This window comes from Pelmatolapia mariae, linkage group LG8, assembly GCF_036321145.2.
Source record: "Pelmatolapia mariae isolate MD_Pm_ZW linkage group LG8, Pm_UMD_F_2, whole genome shotgun sequence".
Classification (NCBI taxonomy): Eukaryota; Metazoa; Chordata; class Actinopteri; order Cichliformes; family Cichlidae; genus Pelmatolapia; species Pelmatolapia mariae.
In genome coordinates, this window is record NC_086234.1 from 24,025,784 (window position 1) to 24,043,752 (window position 17,969).

General features: G+C 38.0%; 1 protein-coding gene across 1 annotated transcript in view; it reads right to left on the reverse strand.

Annotated features, from left to right (window-relative positions):
• LOC134633282 (zinc transporter ZIP11-like) overlaps positions 1 to 17,969 on the reverse strand; it is a 153,953-nt gene that overhangs the window by 117,866 nt on the left and 18,118 nt on the right. Inside the window, exon 4 of the mRNA XM_063482160.1 lies at positions 3,111 to 3,269. Coding sequence (XP_063338230.1) covers positions 3,111 to 3,269 — 159 coding nt within the window. The remainder of the gene's footprint in view (positions 1 to 3,110; positions 3,270 to 17,969) is intronic.

A 17,969-nucleotide genomic window follows, 5' to 3' on the forward strand; every position in this document is an offset into this window, starting at 1 on the left:
TTGCTTAAGAAAGAAACAAGACTGTGACAAGCAGTAATGTGACAATGTGTCAGTCTGCACACAGCAGGTGAGGAGAACAGGAAGTCCAGTCATATCTGCCATTTAACTGCTCAATTTTCAAAGTAAAAACCCTGACCTCATTAGTGTTATACTACTGTCCTGTCGTGACCATTTGCATTTTTTCTTTTTTTGCACAAACAAGAAAATTAGAAAAACTGTTCTCTAATGTCCCTCATTTATTCTGCAGGCTGTATCTGAAAGATGGCTGACATCATCAATTGGCCACAATCCTCTCGTGAAGCCTGCATGGTTTTGCATAAACTGGAGGGTGGATCTCCCTTAGAAACCGAAGAACGGTATTTGCCTTTCATTCAGAAAGTATGTTATCACTTAAGAACATAACCCCATCAGGAAAACTTACTGATGCCATAGATCAAGAGAGCTTTGGGTTGTTTTGCAGTAGTTGACAGAATGAAGGTTTGAAGCCCTTTAAGGTGCTTCCACAGTGACTTCAATTTTCCTACCCAGAGGCTATGTCTATCATTTATATACAGTCTATTAATCTTCCCTGATTTCTTAGTATTGAGACGGCCCCTAACTTCATTAGCTTTCCCTCACATCAAGTTGCCAGGTTTTAATATCGGATTATGAGGTTCAAATACGCCACGCAACAACAGTCAAGCTTTATCCTGCACAATGACACAACTCTGCTGATAACTGAATGAAGGTTATGAAATCTGAACTTAACTGATGGTCTTAATATCAAACCCTAAAATTACAACCCTTGTGTTTTTTCTACATTTTCAAATGTGCATCGTAGATTTGATCAAAGACGCACAACCAAATCTTTGAACGCATGCTTTTCATCACCCTCGCTTTCACTGTTCGTCATCCTCACCGGGATATGCGTGTACGCTGTGTTTATGCGAGTGCGTGTCATCTTATATGAGTGTGCATGACAGCGACATTATGCACTCCTTCATATGTAATTCAAGTGATTGCTTCTGTCCTGGTGTGACTGCAGGAGCTTAAGGCAACAGCTGTTCTCTGCTGCTCTGACTGTTGTGGCTGCATCCCACATCCACTACTGTCACTCCACATTCCTGTGCTGGCGCATGTCTGAAGGCTCAGACCTGTTTTTTGTATCATTAGAGATTGCAAAAATCTGCATTAATAAGACATGGGCGATTTTGGAAAGGGTTAAAGGATCGTTAATAAAAGTTAAGCTGTACAGATCAGCTTTGTTGTAATTTGTAGAGGTTTGCAGATCTCTGTCAGTGTTTTACACATATTCATATTCTCTCTGTTTCTTTTGAAGAAAGATGAGAAACAGGCTGAGTTGACAAACTAATAAATGACAAACCAGCTACAGAATTAACCTTTCCATCATTATAAATCTGTTGGACTGAAGTTATTTGAACACCTTTTCCTGTCCTAAACATCACACTCGTGTGAATCTAACTTATTCTGTGAATCTATTCTTCTTGGGACGAAGACTAAATGAAGACTAAAGCATAAAGACAATAGCCAAGTGGATCAAGTCTGTTTCCAAATGTCTTGCTGACACTCATTCAAGCTGCAATCTGGGCAGTTATTAGGCTGGCTCAACACCTTTGCCATGTTTCTCGAGTTGTTCTCCAGCAGTTTTAAGCATGATGGGCTCTGCTGCGGGTGGGGCCACTGCCATCAGGGAGAGTCGATCCAACGCGGGATAGTGCTTGCTCTGCCAATGTTTAGGTGGGCTGTACATGTCAAAGCGATAATCACTTGAATGCCAGAACCCGAAGCTGTCAAGCAGAACACTGGCTTTTAACGAGATGATCAATATTATTCACTTCACAGGTCAGTGGTTTAATGTTGTGGCTGATTGGTGTGCATCTCTTCTTTATCTACCTCCTCTATCTATGCTCAGTGCACTCCCAGTATTGAAAGCTCCAAAAAAATCCAATTCCTTTAATGGCAACTTGACAGTAGCTCCAAAAATGATTTAAGCTCCCATTTTAAAATCACCCATTTCTATATTTACCCATTTAGAGTTTTATTAAGCCTAAAAGTTAGCTAAAAAGTTCGCTTAAAGTTTGTTTTGACTGAGGTGTCAGTCATTTATATACCATTCAAAGAAGTAGAAAAAAATGAGAAAAAATAAGCTTATAATTTGATTGTCTATGGAAAAAAGCATGCAAATAACATAGTCTGAAAGAAACTGTAATAAATGTCAGGGTAATGTCTCCATTTATGGAACCACAGTTCCATGGTTACGTTACACAAGCTCTTTTCTTGGGTCTATCAGGCTTACAGGTGTGCTGGCCTTTGGCAAAAAAGTGTATCAATATGCAAACACTGGAGTATTTCAAAAGCTATCATCTACAAAAGTTCCCAAGCAGGCAACAAAGAACTTTATATTGACTAATCCTCCGAGATGCATTCTACTAGCTTTGGCCCAAACTCATTTTCTCTGTCATGTTTTCTATTCTTCAACCAGCAGTTGCACTCAGCAGCAATTATGCTATTATCTAAACCACACAAAAGACCAGTGCAGGCAAAGTGGAACAAAACACAATCTTGGTCCTTTTAACAACTATGTGTTGCCTCAGGTAACATTAGGCATTTCTGCAGACCTCTCAAAGGAAGATGGGTGGCAAATCTGTGCCAAGATTCAACTCTTTTGTGAGTAGAAAGCTCTGTTCTCTGCTATTGTATCACAGAATATCTGTATGCATGTACTAAATTTCAATACTTTAATTATAAGAAAACTGCAATGCTACTCTATGCCCTTTATAGAAATTTCATCTGTATTAACCTCACCGACCTAGTCCTCAAGGTTTCAAATTCAGATATGCCCTATGTAGGTTAAGTGGGTATTTCTGTTTATTTCTGCATGGAACTCAATTCTTCACATTCACACCACAGTATGTGCTCCATTTCTTCTTCTTTACCTCATGAATTATCAATAGCTTGCTCCCGTGCGTGGTGATAAGTCTTTGAAAAGTGACCGTGAATACATATAAGCAGTCATTAAGAATTGATCACCTGCTACATTCACATCACCACAAGAGCATTGTTTGTGCTCTCCAGGAAACATAGAAAACTGTATGTGTCAGAGTTCCTACCAGGAAGGGCATGGCAAGGTCAGCGAAGTAAACAAACGCGGCCCCCAGTGTGAATCCTACAGCCACAGGCACGAAAGCAAATGAGCCGTACTTCCCAGAATCCTCCGCCATGTCGATGGCTGGTGCCAGCAGTGACCAATAGGAAGCAGCCAGCATTACCTGAAATACAAAGGAAAAGAGGGCAAAGGGGAAATAAAAAAAAAAAGAAGAAGAATATGAAGCTTGGATTTTTGTGCACTTTTGCTTTCAGTCCAAAAATGCTGTCAGGTTAGAGGAAAAAGGAAATGGATGGAGGATGCCCTATAGTGCTGTAAAGTCTTGAGTCACCCCTCAATTCTTTATATTTTGCTAGGAAAATGGAAATGATGAAGTGATTTACTGAAACATATAGTACATGGAAATCCATGGAAGTAAATTATATAGGGCAATTCAATCCTTCAACACAGCCTGAACACTCCGAGGCAAGTTTTCTTGTCATTTCCTGAAGTAGTCTTCAGGAATAGTTCTCCAGGCTTCTTGAAGGACTTTCAAAGCTCTGCTGGATGCTGACTGTCTTTGGTCCCATTCTCTGTCAAGATGATCCTACACTGCTTCAATAATGTTGAGGTCTGGACTTTTTTCTTAAGGTTTTTCACAGGAGCCAAACGTTATTGTAAGCTTTTTTTTTAGTGGTCTTAAGCGATAGTTCTTCAGGTGATCAGAAGCGCTTTCAAAGTTCTTTGGATTTTGGCTGCTTTTTCACTTATTTTCAGTCCAGTCCTTGCAACAGTAAATCCTTGCACTCAACTCAAGGGATGAACTAGTGTTGTGTATATTTGTAACTGATGATTTAGCAAATAACCAACTGTTAAATTGTTACAATATGTTAAACAACAGGCAAAAATAACTACTATTTATCAAGAAGCCTGGAGAGCTATTCCTGAATACTGCATAAAGAAATTAAAAGAAAGCTTGCCCAAGACAGTTCAGGCTATGCTAAATAAAGATGATGATGCCAAATATTGACTTGCAACTCACCAGAATTGTACAAATGCTCGTCTCCCACAACCTGTATTATGTTTGTATGTTTTTAATAAATCACTGCACCAATTTTCCATTTTAAAGAAATAATGGATGACAAGAGTTTTGCACAGTACTGTAAAGCTGTCCGTGTAAGCCAATCAAGACAAACTTAAACTTGGCAGAAAGAAAGTTATAAAATAAAACTATCAATCAAAATCTTTCCATCAAAAATCTTCAATCCGAAGAGCTGTTTTATTATAAAATCCAAAACAGTGTGACCTATAGAGGCTATCATTTATTAATATCAGCTTTATCTTATGGAGATTTTTTAGTTGGTTTCATTTTATTGCTTCCTTTCTGTCACAGTATGGCAGATGAAACTTTGTTGGCAGTGACACTGATCTTTTCAAATTTTTCAGGTCACCTGAATTGCCTATTTGAAGCATTTCTCTGATAATTCATAACATCAAGACACAACACTCCAGTCTGAAGATCTTCAGTAACAAATGGTGCATAATAATTAACCAGTGAACATCAATGTTAACAGCACTCAAAACTGCAATTGAATTCTTTTGAAGTTCCCCAAGTTTTATTGGTGCATGTGTGGATATGTGTGCTGCCATTGTCACCGTGTGCAATTGTCCAGTATTCAGTACCTTATTAGGTAATTCACCCTGAACGTATTGTTCGCTCCAGATCACAGTCTGTTTGTATAAGCTGTCAAAGTCCAGACAGAGAGAGCAGCACACAGCGGTGCATCTTTTCAAGCTTAATGCGTGTGTACACAACGCATTTTCAGCTTCTATTGTGCATCACTGAAAAGTTGCCGAAGCACCTTTTTTTTTATCTTGGAGACTCCTGTTACAGTTATGTAGAGGTGCTTATCATTGTCAGGTTTGTATAACAATGTCAAAGTTGACTAGAATCCTGGGAGATAAAAGGTTTTGTCTTATTTGTGTTGAACTGTCAGAGCTTTGCAGCAATCAAATGACTGCAAGAGACAAATGATCATTTCTTACTAATCAAAAAGATCCCATTCTATTTTCCATCTACACTATAACCTGTCTGACACACTCAAACACATTATTTTACCCATTTGCCTAAATGTGATTTCTTGCCACTTTCAGATTGGCAGTCAAAAACTATCTGCACTTACTTTTAAAGCTTTCATGACAGAAATGCCATTTATTCTGAGTGCACCGGCTTTCAAACCGAATCCCCAGTCAGCGGCACAATGGAATAACCATGGAGAGGGAACAAAGTTATGAGGATATAAAGAAAGAAAGCTCAATTTAAAAGAATATAAATTGCATTTCTTTGTGCCCATGACAGAAAAAAATTATGTCTACGGTTTAAAGAGAAGCCAGAAAGAAACCTAGTGAGAAATTGAACCAAACTAAAAATCCAGTTGAACAATATGGCATTTAATGAAATTAAAGTTATTTCAGGGGTAATACAGTACAATACACTCATTACAAAAACAGTCAAAGAAACCCTTAAAAAAGAAGAAGAGCAGATCTACAGCATTCATTAATGCAATCAGACCTTCTTTACATGATCTACTGATCATTTCCAAACTCACACCATGTTTTTAGCTATGTTGGATACCGATGATGTTTATCAAAGACCTCCATACTAATCCCAGCCCTAAGGGAAGGGTTAGAGTCAAGATTTAACACCAGTGATGACTTAGACCTCAAAACGTTAAAAGGCTGCAACATTTCAGCAACTTTTTAATGTAATGTTAGAATTTTCTTTTAATTACCCTATAAAATGCAAATGATTGGCTGACTGCTTGGTTGAAGAAGAATGACCAATTTGATACACTCAGATGTATGACTGAAGTTTTTTCCTCTTCTTCTAACTGGAAAAACTTAATGAGAAGAAGGGTTTTGCCAGTGAAACTGACTACAGGGGCCACAGCACTGAACTTAATGGGGGCACTGGTTTTAAATGTGTATAATTATACCAGGAGCAGCCTGATTGCTAATTACAAAAGAAGCTCCCATTCTCTGCTGTTCCACTTCAGTTGCTTTCCAATTATAACTGGTAGTTTTAAGCAATCTGGTTGCTAAGCACAAGCAACTGGTTCTAGTGATAACTTTCAAAAAGTAGGACCTTTTTGTTTGCTCCTCTGTTAACTTGGAAACTTCTTAGAGGCTTGGCTCATTTTGACAACTTGACCTCACGCCGAGTTGCACCAGCAGCATAAGCCATAATCACACCAGACATTTTTCTTTTTTCATCTTCCACACCAGGTCTCATCACATTCAATTTCCATTCCCCAAGTAAAAAGAATGCAATTTTGCAATCTGGAGAACATTATATGGTTTTGTGCCAATTAAATTAAGCCCAGTGAGCTATCTAAATGTTACAGCAGCAATCCAAAGTCAAAGTGCAGTGAGTAGAAACGCTTTTGTTGCACACAGATATCAAGCCTCAGGTGCAAGCCTCTTTGCATTTGTTATGTGAATGGGAATTCAAGCACGGTCAACTAATTACATTTCAAACTCTGTTCACCACTATTTATCTTACATCAACTGAAGCCTAACCAATAGTCCAATATTAGCTGTTTTGAAATGTATTATCTGCATTTACGATGGGCAAAAAATGAAAATGTAAAAAGTAAAGAAAACATGGAAGGACTCTTCAACTATGTTGATGTTGCATGGCCCGTCCACCAGAAGGCCCTCTACAAATTTCCAAAACGTGTTTGGAACACCAAAAACACAACTAGCTGATCTGAGTTAGACAGCGTAAGTAAAAACACCTTTAAATAAGTACTCATAACAAACATTGGGGGACTATCTTTATATTTCATGTAAAGTTCTGAAAGAAAGAACTCTCGGCTGGTATCAGTATCAGTCTTAAAAATCCTATTGTGATTGGGCTCTAACAACCATTATATAATATATTAAATAGGTGGAAGTGACTTGAGAATAGTTTTGACACAAATGAAGAAAAAGGCAAGAAATCAAACTACTGACATGTGCAATCAACCTATTTACGAAATTGTGCATAAGATAACTGGTGTTATAAAGAGAACTACTAACTATTATAAATTATTTCCACACTTAAAGTACAAACTACAGTCAGCTACACCTTAGTGGCACATAACTTGAATTAAAAACACACACATGCATTTATACACATACATACATACACATTTATCCATTTAACTTACATTCATTTATTTGTTCAAATTTAGACTATTTGTCATATCCTTAGATTCTTTTGTGTGATGAGCTAAGTGGATAATGGTTATAGCTTCATTTTTAGCACAGAGACATGAAAGTTTTTACTCTGTTGAGGATACCGGGTTTTATTTCAAGCTACATTTATAAATTCTACTTCTCAAACAAATAGTACTGATTAATGGAAGGAGGGAAATAATTAACAAAGAATATAATCAATGTAATCATTAACTGAGTTTGCTGTAATGTATCTAACTGATGCTCTAAAAACATGAATTTTCTTTGATTGTCATACTAAAAATCACTTCAAAAGCTTCTCAACATAGCCACTTAAAAAGAACACACTGATTGTGAAATTGTGCATAATGGTGTTCATACAACTTTCATATTCAGTTGCTAAAAAAATTATTCAATACTGCTTTTAGTTTACAAAGTTTAGTTACAAAGACCATTGTTCCTTCTTTTGTTTACAGCAGAAGGTTACGGGATCCGTTGTTATTATGCTATTTATGTGTAGAGTGCACTACAGCAAACTGTAAAAACTCATGGTCTGAACTCTAGCCTAAAGGCCAATGGTATCACAGATACAAGTACTTCATTCAGTACACACTAAGACAGGGGTGGGCAACTCCAGGCCTCGAGGGCCGGTGTCCCTGCAGGTTTTAGATGTGTCCTTGAACCAAAACAGCTGATTTAAATGACTAAATTAGCTCCTCAACATGTCCTGAAGTTCTCCAGAGGCCTGGTAACGAACTAATCACGTGAGTCAGGTGTGTTGACCCAAGGTGAGATCTAAAACCTGCAGGACACCAGCCCTTCATGCCTGGAATTGCCCACCCCTGCACTAAGATCTCAGTGGTTTGGGGTTTAATGTCAGGATCATTACTTTTCAGAATCAAATAGTCCAAATCATGCAGGAGCTTATCGATTACTAACTACTTTTAGATGGGGTGAAATTTTTTTATCTACCACCATCCTGCTGTATGATGTCATTAACTGTTTAGGTGATTTCTTAAATCAATAGGTCTGACAGCAATCAGGCCTGGCTGTCAGTAGTGAAACTGATTTTTTTAAACTGTACTTAGTTAATTCATGAGCTAACAAAGAGAGACAATAATCTTTCACAAGTTCAGATAGCATTTTAAATCATCATTTAAAAATGGCTTTTTGTATTTACTCAGGTTATCTTTCTCTAATATTAAAATTTATTTGATGATCTGAAAGTGTGACAAATATGCCAGGTTTGTACAATTCTAACACACTGGAAAAATATTTTTCAACATTTCTTTAAATAGCTCTCCAGGCTTACTGAAGGTCATTTCAAACCTCTTCTTGGGGTGTTAGCAGCCTTTGAATGTCTTCTCAGTCAAGATGATCCCACACTGCTTAAATAATCTTGAGGTTCATGCTCTGGGGTGGCCAATCAATGACTGATAATGTTCTATTGTACCTGTTTCTATCCAGGTACACTGTTTCTTTTTATGCCAAAAATGCTCTTGTGCATTTTCGCATACCTCAGCCTTCTTTCCTGGTTTCAGTCCCTTCTTAACAGCTACTCTTCCATTGATGCTACTTTCATATATATATATATATATATATACACACTAGTTTTTAGGCCTGGCACTTCTTCTTTGGACCTCCACTTATCCAGGTTCCTCAACTCTTTTATCTTTGGCATTTTTTGTAGATTCTGCTAAATAAATGGAAACAAACTCTGTGTTTTTTCTTTGCTAAGTTTCCAGTTCTGTGTAACACTGGTTCATCCTTGAGTTTGGTGCCTTTTTCATGACTCCTGATTCATAGGTCAGAGTTAAGTGGCTTAACAAACAAAAAGAAACAATCCTCTGAAAATGGCAGCCAATGTACAAAGAAAAAGGACCTTAAGAAAGCCTGGAGAACTACTGCTCAAGACCACTTTGTTCAAGGGAGAATTGTGAAAAGACCACAGTGGTCTGGCTGTAGCTCAGGAGGTAGAGCAAGTTATAAGTTATCTACTAATCGGAAGGTTGGTTGAAAAAAGTGCATGTATGAATGAGTCTGAATGGGTAAGTTGTATACAGAGCTTCAAATCCTCAGATAGCGTGGAAAAGTGCTATGTAAGAACCAGTCCATTTACCATTACTTAAAAATCAAGATGATGTTATTTTTACTTTCTCTTGGTTTCTCTTCTTACCTTGTTTTAAAGAAACTGAGTGAACTGTATGTTAAGCCAACTTTCACCTTCACTCCCTCAGGCCTTAATAAAGTTACACAACACATCTATGTAACACACAGCAATCACTTTCCAGAACTGGACTGGACTGACATTCATGGTCTCCAGAGAATGTGTCATAATGGTTTTGGTGACTCCTAGTCTGCTTGTTCTGGACCCTAATGTCTTTATCTCCAGGTGCAATTTTGAAAAGGCTGGGACAATATGTCAAAAAAGCATATCAAATGTTTAAACTGATAAAATGTACCATTTAAAGAAAAAGATAATTTTGAATTTGATGGCAGCAAAACATCTCAAAAAAGTGTAGCATCCGCCCTTCTTTTAACAACAGTCTAGAAATCTCTGGGAACTGTGGAGACCAGTTGCTGGACTTTCAGGAGAACAATGTTTCCTACTCTTGTCTGATAGGATTCAGCTACTCAACAGGCCTGGGTTTTCCTTGTTATGTTTTTCATTTTTTGATGTTTATTTGGTAAATGGACTGATTCTTTTATAGTTCTTTTAGATTCTGCTTAACCACTCAAATTTCTTTATACAACATGCCTCATTCCCCAGTCACACAAATTCATGCAAACACTGTTTTTCTACGCATAAGTACTTTCTATCAAATATTCACAGACATTCACACTGCGAGGGGGTCAGAATCTTGCCCAAGGATACGTTGACACACAGACCGGAGCCTTCTGATTAATGAATGACCTGCTCTACCTCCTGTTACAGCTACCCCAATTGGTGAAAGTTCTGGACTACACCCAAACTCTTTTACTCTTTTAATTAGCAGTGGTATGGTGTTTGACCCTGTCTTGTTGAAATATGCAAGGCCTTCCCTGAAAAGGATGTCTGGATGGCAGCTTATTTTGCTATAAAACTTATACATACCTTTCATTATTGTTGGTGACTTTCCAGATGTGTAAGCTGCCAAATCTATAAGCAGTAATGACCTCCGATACCATAACAGATGCAGACTTTTGAACTGAGCATGAAACCATTAAGAAATAACAGCAGTGCAAATGATTTTAAATCCAGTAAAATGGTCAATGTAGCCATTCTTCCATGCAGAGAAGCAACGAAGCACAATGTCCAGGCATCCATGAAAAAGAGAATTTAAAAAGCTTTGATCTTAGGTTAATGTTTATCCTGAAGTCTTAGTTGTCACAAGAGTGAATCTTTCGTAAAGTGTTAAAATATTTACTGTCTGTCCCCGCAGCCTCTAGTATACAGGCTGTAGTGTAAGATATATCCTACTAATTTCTGTCTATATTTATATTGCAGGTTGAACTTTAATATACACCGAATGGAAGAAAAAATAGGTGGAAAGAATAAATGCTTTACACAGCACCAGAATCAATGTTGATTTGCCCGAATCTTGAAGGGCTATGATACCTTGCAAAGGAGAGCATTAATAACTCTTTCTTCCATTTAACCAATGACAAACACAAAAGCAGACAACACAAAGTAGCTTAATCTGTGCTCTCATCATTAAGGTCTATTCTATAGACACAATAGGGGCTTCGCTTTTATAATATGAAAGCAATTATCTGGATGCACCATAATCAATTCTGCAATCAGTGATTACAGTTTACCCTGCTGAGATGGGCTGAGTCATGTTCGCAGTGAACATAAATTTTAGAAAATAACAATGAATAACAGAATGATTCGGCATACAATGTCCTGACAAGTATTGTGAGAGTCGCTCTGTAGCATGGACTGAAAAAATTTAACGTTATTGGTAAGTCTATCTAAGCCTCTAGTCACACATACCTAGAGACCACTTGGCTAATATGACAACCACCTGCCACTTCGAAAAAAAAAGGTGTATTCCCCTACACATTTTTGGTGACTGGTTACTGGAGGTTGATGCTGATGGCTCAGTTTGCTTGGGAAAAATGTGTATTCCTTAACTGGTTGGCCAGTGGTTTCTCAAGGTTGCTAGCAGTCGCACTGTATACACTGTATAACTCTGGAAAGAGCTATATCCTGCTCAGAAAACTTCCATGCAGTTCCTTTGGTTACTAGCAGATTTCAAAAGTTGACCATAGTCTGCATGGAAAATTTATGGAATAATCTCCAAGCAGTAGTGAAACTGAAAAGTGCAATGGAAACTGGAAATGGAGCTCATTCATATCATCAAAGTAAGTACTTTTCACTTGTCATCCTACAATCTGGCAAAACATAAATCCAGTGACGTATTCTTCAGAATTCTTCCAGTTTCTAAAATAAAAAATAGTTTTGGCCAGTAAGGTTTAGAGGCTCATTTAACCAAAACCAGTGGCAAACAGATCTGATTATTATCACTGTTAAGTACTTGGCATGTGAGACCCTCCATTAAGATTAAATTGTGCATGTTTTCATCTTACTGTCTATACCCCTTTACCATCTACAGCCCTGTAGCTTTACAGATAAGGATTATAGTAAATTGAGCCTCAAGGGTGTTCTCCTTAGATTTTCCTCTCATTATGTGTATGTTCCCAATTTCATCATTCCATTCTAATAGCCTGTAGTCCCTTTCAAGGCAAAATCCACCCATCCCACATCCACCCTGCTTTCATCTATCCAACAGCTATTAATGTTCAAAGCCATCCACTTTGTCCCACTTCATTTTCTCTCTTCAAACCATAATAGACCTTGTTCCTTGGTACCCACGCCTAACTGTTGATTTGCCATCATCTCTCACCTTATCTTCCTCATACTGCACTTCAACCATCATTAAATGCACTGTCCTCAAGAGTCCTCAGCTTCCTATTTTTAGGTCTCCCTCAGTCGTCATGGGAACATTCAACCGTACTGGTTTAGCCAAAGGAATGTGCTTTTCTAAAATGCTTCTGACACAAATTAAGCTAGATTTGGTTAATTTTGGGTCACTGAAACTGGAAATGATATTTAAAAAATTGTTGGCTGCCTCTAGTTTTCCTAATTTGTTACTAGGTCACAGACCAAATGAGTTAAAATCAACTTCAACACCTTAATACTGGCAAAAATCCCAGAAAAAAAGAGGTAGATGCTCATTTTACCAATCTCCCCAAACTATTCATCCAATTTTTATGAAATCGTGCGTGTTTGAACTGGAATTTTATAAAGCATAAAATGTCAAACTCATGCCTGATCATCCACATCAGAATGTTCTGCAGCTTCCTATTTCCTCTTGTTGAACTGCAATTAGGCACTGTGGCTGCTGGCCATGAGATCCTGCTGGAAACTCATTGCTATGAAACAAATCTCTGACAAAAAATCAGCCCTAGGCTGACCATCAGTCATTGCATCACTCACAAATCTGAACCATTACAGCAGCGAGTCAGTTTCACAAACTTCTTGACTCACAACCTTTCAAAGTCTTTTGTTCATCTTAGTAAGTGGGGCAGGGGGAACCACCGATGTGTCAAGAGATTTTCAGAGATGTGGGTAAAAGACAGAAAATGTTAAATGCCAGACCTGGCTGAATGATACTCAAGTGAAAGGGGTTTTAGTTCTGGCACGTTAGAACAGCATTCAACCATTTGCATCGTTATATTAGATTGCATCTTTGTCTTAAAGTGAGAGACAAATAATATTGCATTTTTAATTAGATATTAACAAATACAATCTTGTAAACACAAGTTCTGATCTCGTTAGCATTATCCTATAAACCGTACACTTTTAGGGGCAGCACGGTGGTGTCACCTCACAATAACAAGGCCCTGGGTTTGAATCCAGCCTGAGGCCTTTCTGGGTAAAGTCTGCATGTTTCCCACATCTGAGGCTACGTCTACACTAATCCAGATAAATTTGAAAACGGTGTTTTCGTCTAAAAATGCCCTGCATCCACACTATCATTTTCAATCATTTCTGAAGAGTTGTTCATCCACACTGAAACGACGGAAAACGTATTGCACATGCGTGAAACGTAAGACAATTCGACCTGCATGATTTCTGTCTGCTGTTTATTTACTTTCCGGCTCTTAGAAACGTTGCGGCAAAATGTCGAAGAAAAGGACCGAGTTTTTTGAATGGACTGACAATGAGGTGGAGTTCTTGCTGCGAGCAACACAAAAGTACAAAGTTGCAAAAGCGAGTGAGAATTAAAGAATGTGAAGAAAAGCTATCTGGAGCATGTACAAACTGATATTAATTGTTAATAGGGCTGTCAAAATAGAGAGCAAACAAAACAACTACTGTATAAAGCCCTCCGTAATCTTAGTTTAATTGGTCACATGACTGCATAATATGACTAATATGCATCATCGTTTTCGAAAAGCTCCGGGTTCACAGTCCACACTGTGACGCGAAAACGGCGTTTTCAAATGTATCCGCTTTGGAGAGCATTTTTAAAAAGCTCAGTTTTCCTTGACCAAAAACACCATCTCAGTGTGGGTGGAAGGCCAAAAAGGAGAGAAAAAGATGCGTTTTCAAACGAAAAGATATTAGTGTGGACATGGCCTGATAATTGGTGATCCTAAATCCCGAAGGTGTGAATGTGAGCATAAGTCGTCTGTCTCTGTGTTAGCCCTGTAACAGACTGACGACCTGTCCAGGGTATATATCCTAGCCTCATCCTATGACAGTACCCCCATGACCCTGAATTGGATAGGTGATAAGTGAAAGAAAATAAATGGCTGGATGAATGCATGTTACACTGTCAGCAGTAATAAATAATCATTACCCTAACAGGCTTCAGAGTATATAGCACCACTGTGGTTTGTGAATTATTTTTTCCCCTCGCTCTGTTTGTTTGGTATGTTTTGAAAAAAAGAATCTGGGCAGATGCAATAACCACTGCAGTGTAATCTAGGCTTAATCATATGAAACTACCACAAACAAATGAGAAGATATTAATGGGGCAATTTCGCTTTACTATATCATAGTATAGTTTGAGAGGCATTCAATGCGTCCCCTTTTTCCTGTTTTCATGGAGTAGCAGGAAAGCTGTTATAAAACGTTCTAAACATGAAACATTTAAATGTTGCATTGAAATCCAGGTCAGTGAGGAATAAAATAAGAAGATGAAAGAGAGGATAACAGCACTGACGGGCACTGAGCCACGCTTGCTGTTTTTTGAGGCTATACTTTGACGCAGCCTAGTTTTCACAGCAGTCCATCTGATATTTTAAAGGATATGTAAATGTTTGGCATGTTTGTAGGGCTAGATGAAAAAGTCAAGGGATCACCAAAGTCAAAAGGATTTTTCCTCTAGGAACTCCTGTGCCAAATTCATCAGAAACTGTCAAACCCTTTTGGAGACATTAAAAGTAAAACGAAAACGTAAGGGAAGTCAGTAGAAATTATCAGAGACATTTCACTCCGCTCTCTGGAACAAACTGATTGACCAACTGATTGGCCAGCATTAGCCTTCCTTTTAAGCCTCACCATGAGCATGGCTAAAAAACACTTCCACGCATATTCTGCAGAAGTCAATCCCAATGTCACCATATAATCAATTCACTCTGAGTGCTTTCGACAGACAATCAGTGCTGTATTGATTAGTTCAAAAGGTTCGTCTGCAATCAAATGAGTTGCACTATGGAGAAATGGTGATTCCATTTTTGAAAAAATAAGCTGTATCAATTTGACAGATGAAAGAGAATTCAAAGTCTTACTTGATTTAGTGTAATGCCTTTAACAGGTCTGCATTTATAGAAATTAATGTGTGTGCATGTGCGTCCCTTGAGATCAGCATCCAGTTGCTCCACTGATCAAATGAGCATTTAACCTTGCTCCCCTTCCTACTGTGGTGCTTTGTTTTATGAACGCAGTAGAGGCCATGCGCAGGGCTACATGGAGAGATTAGAGGATGGATTTTAGGGTGTTCCTTCTCAGAAGTGCAAAATATGTGAGGAGAGAAGGGAAATAGATATCACTAGGATGTAAAATGTGCTGCATTTTGTAATGAGATGCACAAAGAGAGAAGCGCTAAAGGCAGAGAAAGTCATCAGTTTCAGGCTATTATTCCAAGGAAATCAAAACATGGAAATTACAAAAACTCTAATGTGTGGTGTTACCTTTCTGTTTCACCCCAAGGACTTCTATGATTTGTATATTCGTAGTTTAATGGTTTTGATTCAGGCCATGTGCAAATAATTGGATGAACCAAATAAGCCTGTTACACAATTTTATAACAATGTTTTTAACATTCTGTCATAAGAAGCAAGTTTCACCTGTAAATTTCCATTATTTTCACAAATCATCCAATCACTATTTATTTCTGTGAAAGTCTGAAATGACAGACTTTTAAACTGTTCAAGAGTCCAGGCTTTTGTGGATTAGTACAGTATATTTTCAGTGCACTGATTAAAATAGAGAAAAAACTGAAGCAACAAAAAAAATAAATAAACAAAAATGAAAAATAATTGCAGTGTTAACTCAACATCCCCACTTGGCCCCCAGCAGTCCAGCTTTGTCGCCTTTTCAACAAAACTGCCTCACTCAATGAGAGGAGCTGAACCCCATATAAACAGTAACTCATCCAACTGCAGGAACTTGCATACAAACAATTGCATACAAAATGAACATATCGCAGTGCTTTATCTCTTATCCAAAAGACAACTGTAGTGATTCTTAAAATGATCCTTAAAATAAACACATCTCCCAAATCTGCCCTTCTCTCATCACACTTGGTGCATTCCCCCAGCAACGTGACCATGAAAGGAGTCTGCTTTGCCAGTTTGGCTCCAAACTATTGGAAATGCCAAGTGCAGTCTGGGGGAGAGGTGATAAACACAAACAAATCACACATATACAGCTTTAAACTTTAATGTGGCTGTCGTTAGAATTTCGTGTGACAGACAACACCATCGTTACACAGCTTTATATGCAATGTGCTGGATATTCAGACATTACAGGGCCATCTACTGTATAATATTCCATAACATATGGCCTTGATCTTGGGAACTGATTACACCAGTCCAAATAAAGTGTTCCTTTCAATGTAAATTTCTTGTTAAAAAAAAAACAACTTTCCAGACATGCAAAGTCTAAAAAGCAACAAAATTGTACTTTATCCTACTTGTTTATTGTACACGGTTAATAACAGAAGATCACACACTGAGTGTCACTCATGTCAGCAAAGAATGGGAAACTGAGGCTACAGTTCATGTGGGCTCACCAAGTTGGAAAAATGTTGCCTGATCTGTTGAGTCTTAATTCCTGCTCCAACATTTGGATAGGACAGTCAGAACAACATGAAAGTATGGGTCCACTGTGCCATGTATCAATAGTTTAGGCTGGTGGTTGTAGTGTAATGGTGTGGGGGATATTTTCTTGGCCCCTTAGAACCAACTGAGCCACATTTAAATACCTGAGTACTGTTACTGGCCATGTTCATCCCTTAATGACCACAGCGTACCCATCTTTTGATGGTTGCTTCCAGCAGGATGATGCAGCATGCCACAAAGTTCAAATTATCTCATGCTGGTGAATGACTTCACTTAAATGGTTTCCACAGTGACCAGATCAACCCAAAAGAGCACCACTGAGAGTCACATAACAGCTGTGCAGCCAACAAATCTTCTTCAATTGCATGATGCTCTCATGTCAGTATAGTGGGGGGTATAATTATTTGATTTTCAGCTGAACTTATAAGTTTGCTCACTTACAAAGACAGTAAAAATTTAAATTAGGCTGTCATAATATTAGAGACATTTCTTTGTAAGTGAGCAAACCTACATTATACAGACCAATCAGGAATGTTTTTAGAATTTTGTTGTATTGTGTCACAAAGAATTGAGGAAATTTTGAGGCAATGTGGTCTGACCAAGTGATAGCAGCATGTATCTAACAAAACTCCTCTTACGTGTATGCAACAACAATCAGTATTCACTACATTTAAAACATTTCCATAAAGAAATTTGTCTTTCAATCACATGCAGACAGATAGATAATATAAGTGAATATAAGAAATATAAGAAAGTAAAAGGTTCCATGCATTCAGCTTTGACCAAGTACATCATAACTATAGCGGCTAATGTCAGCTGATTCTTGGAAGAGAATATGAAAGCAAAGTTTCTCAACAAAAGAGCAAAAGGTACAGAAACTGAAGAAACAACACATTAAACAATCTGAGAAACATACCAAGGTTTCCCACTGTTCAACAAAACCTGGCAGCAATCTGGCTTTTGAGGTAAGATCAAATAGTACAAGTTCCTATTGAGAGTCGGGGGAGAAATCAGAAAGTGCCATTCACGCTGCATTTGAAAAGCCTGCCACTTATCCCCATCCGTGAGAACGCTTGAAGAAACCATTTCAGAACGTATCAGTAAATGCAGAATGTACAAAGTGTGTTTGGGAAGTTTGCCGACCCTTTTAGAGTTTTGATAGATTTTATAGAAAATCATTTTACAATGGATTCAAGTCATTTACTCCCCATCAGCCTACAGACACTACTGCACAGTGGCAAAGCAAGGTGCAAATATCTTGTTTAGTAAATATCCTCAAATATATCTACAGTAGCATAAATAAAGAATAAATATGAAACTCTAAAAA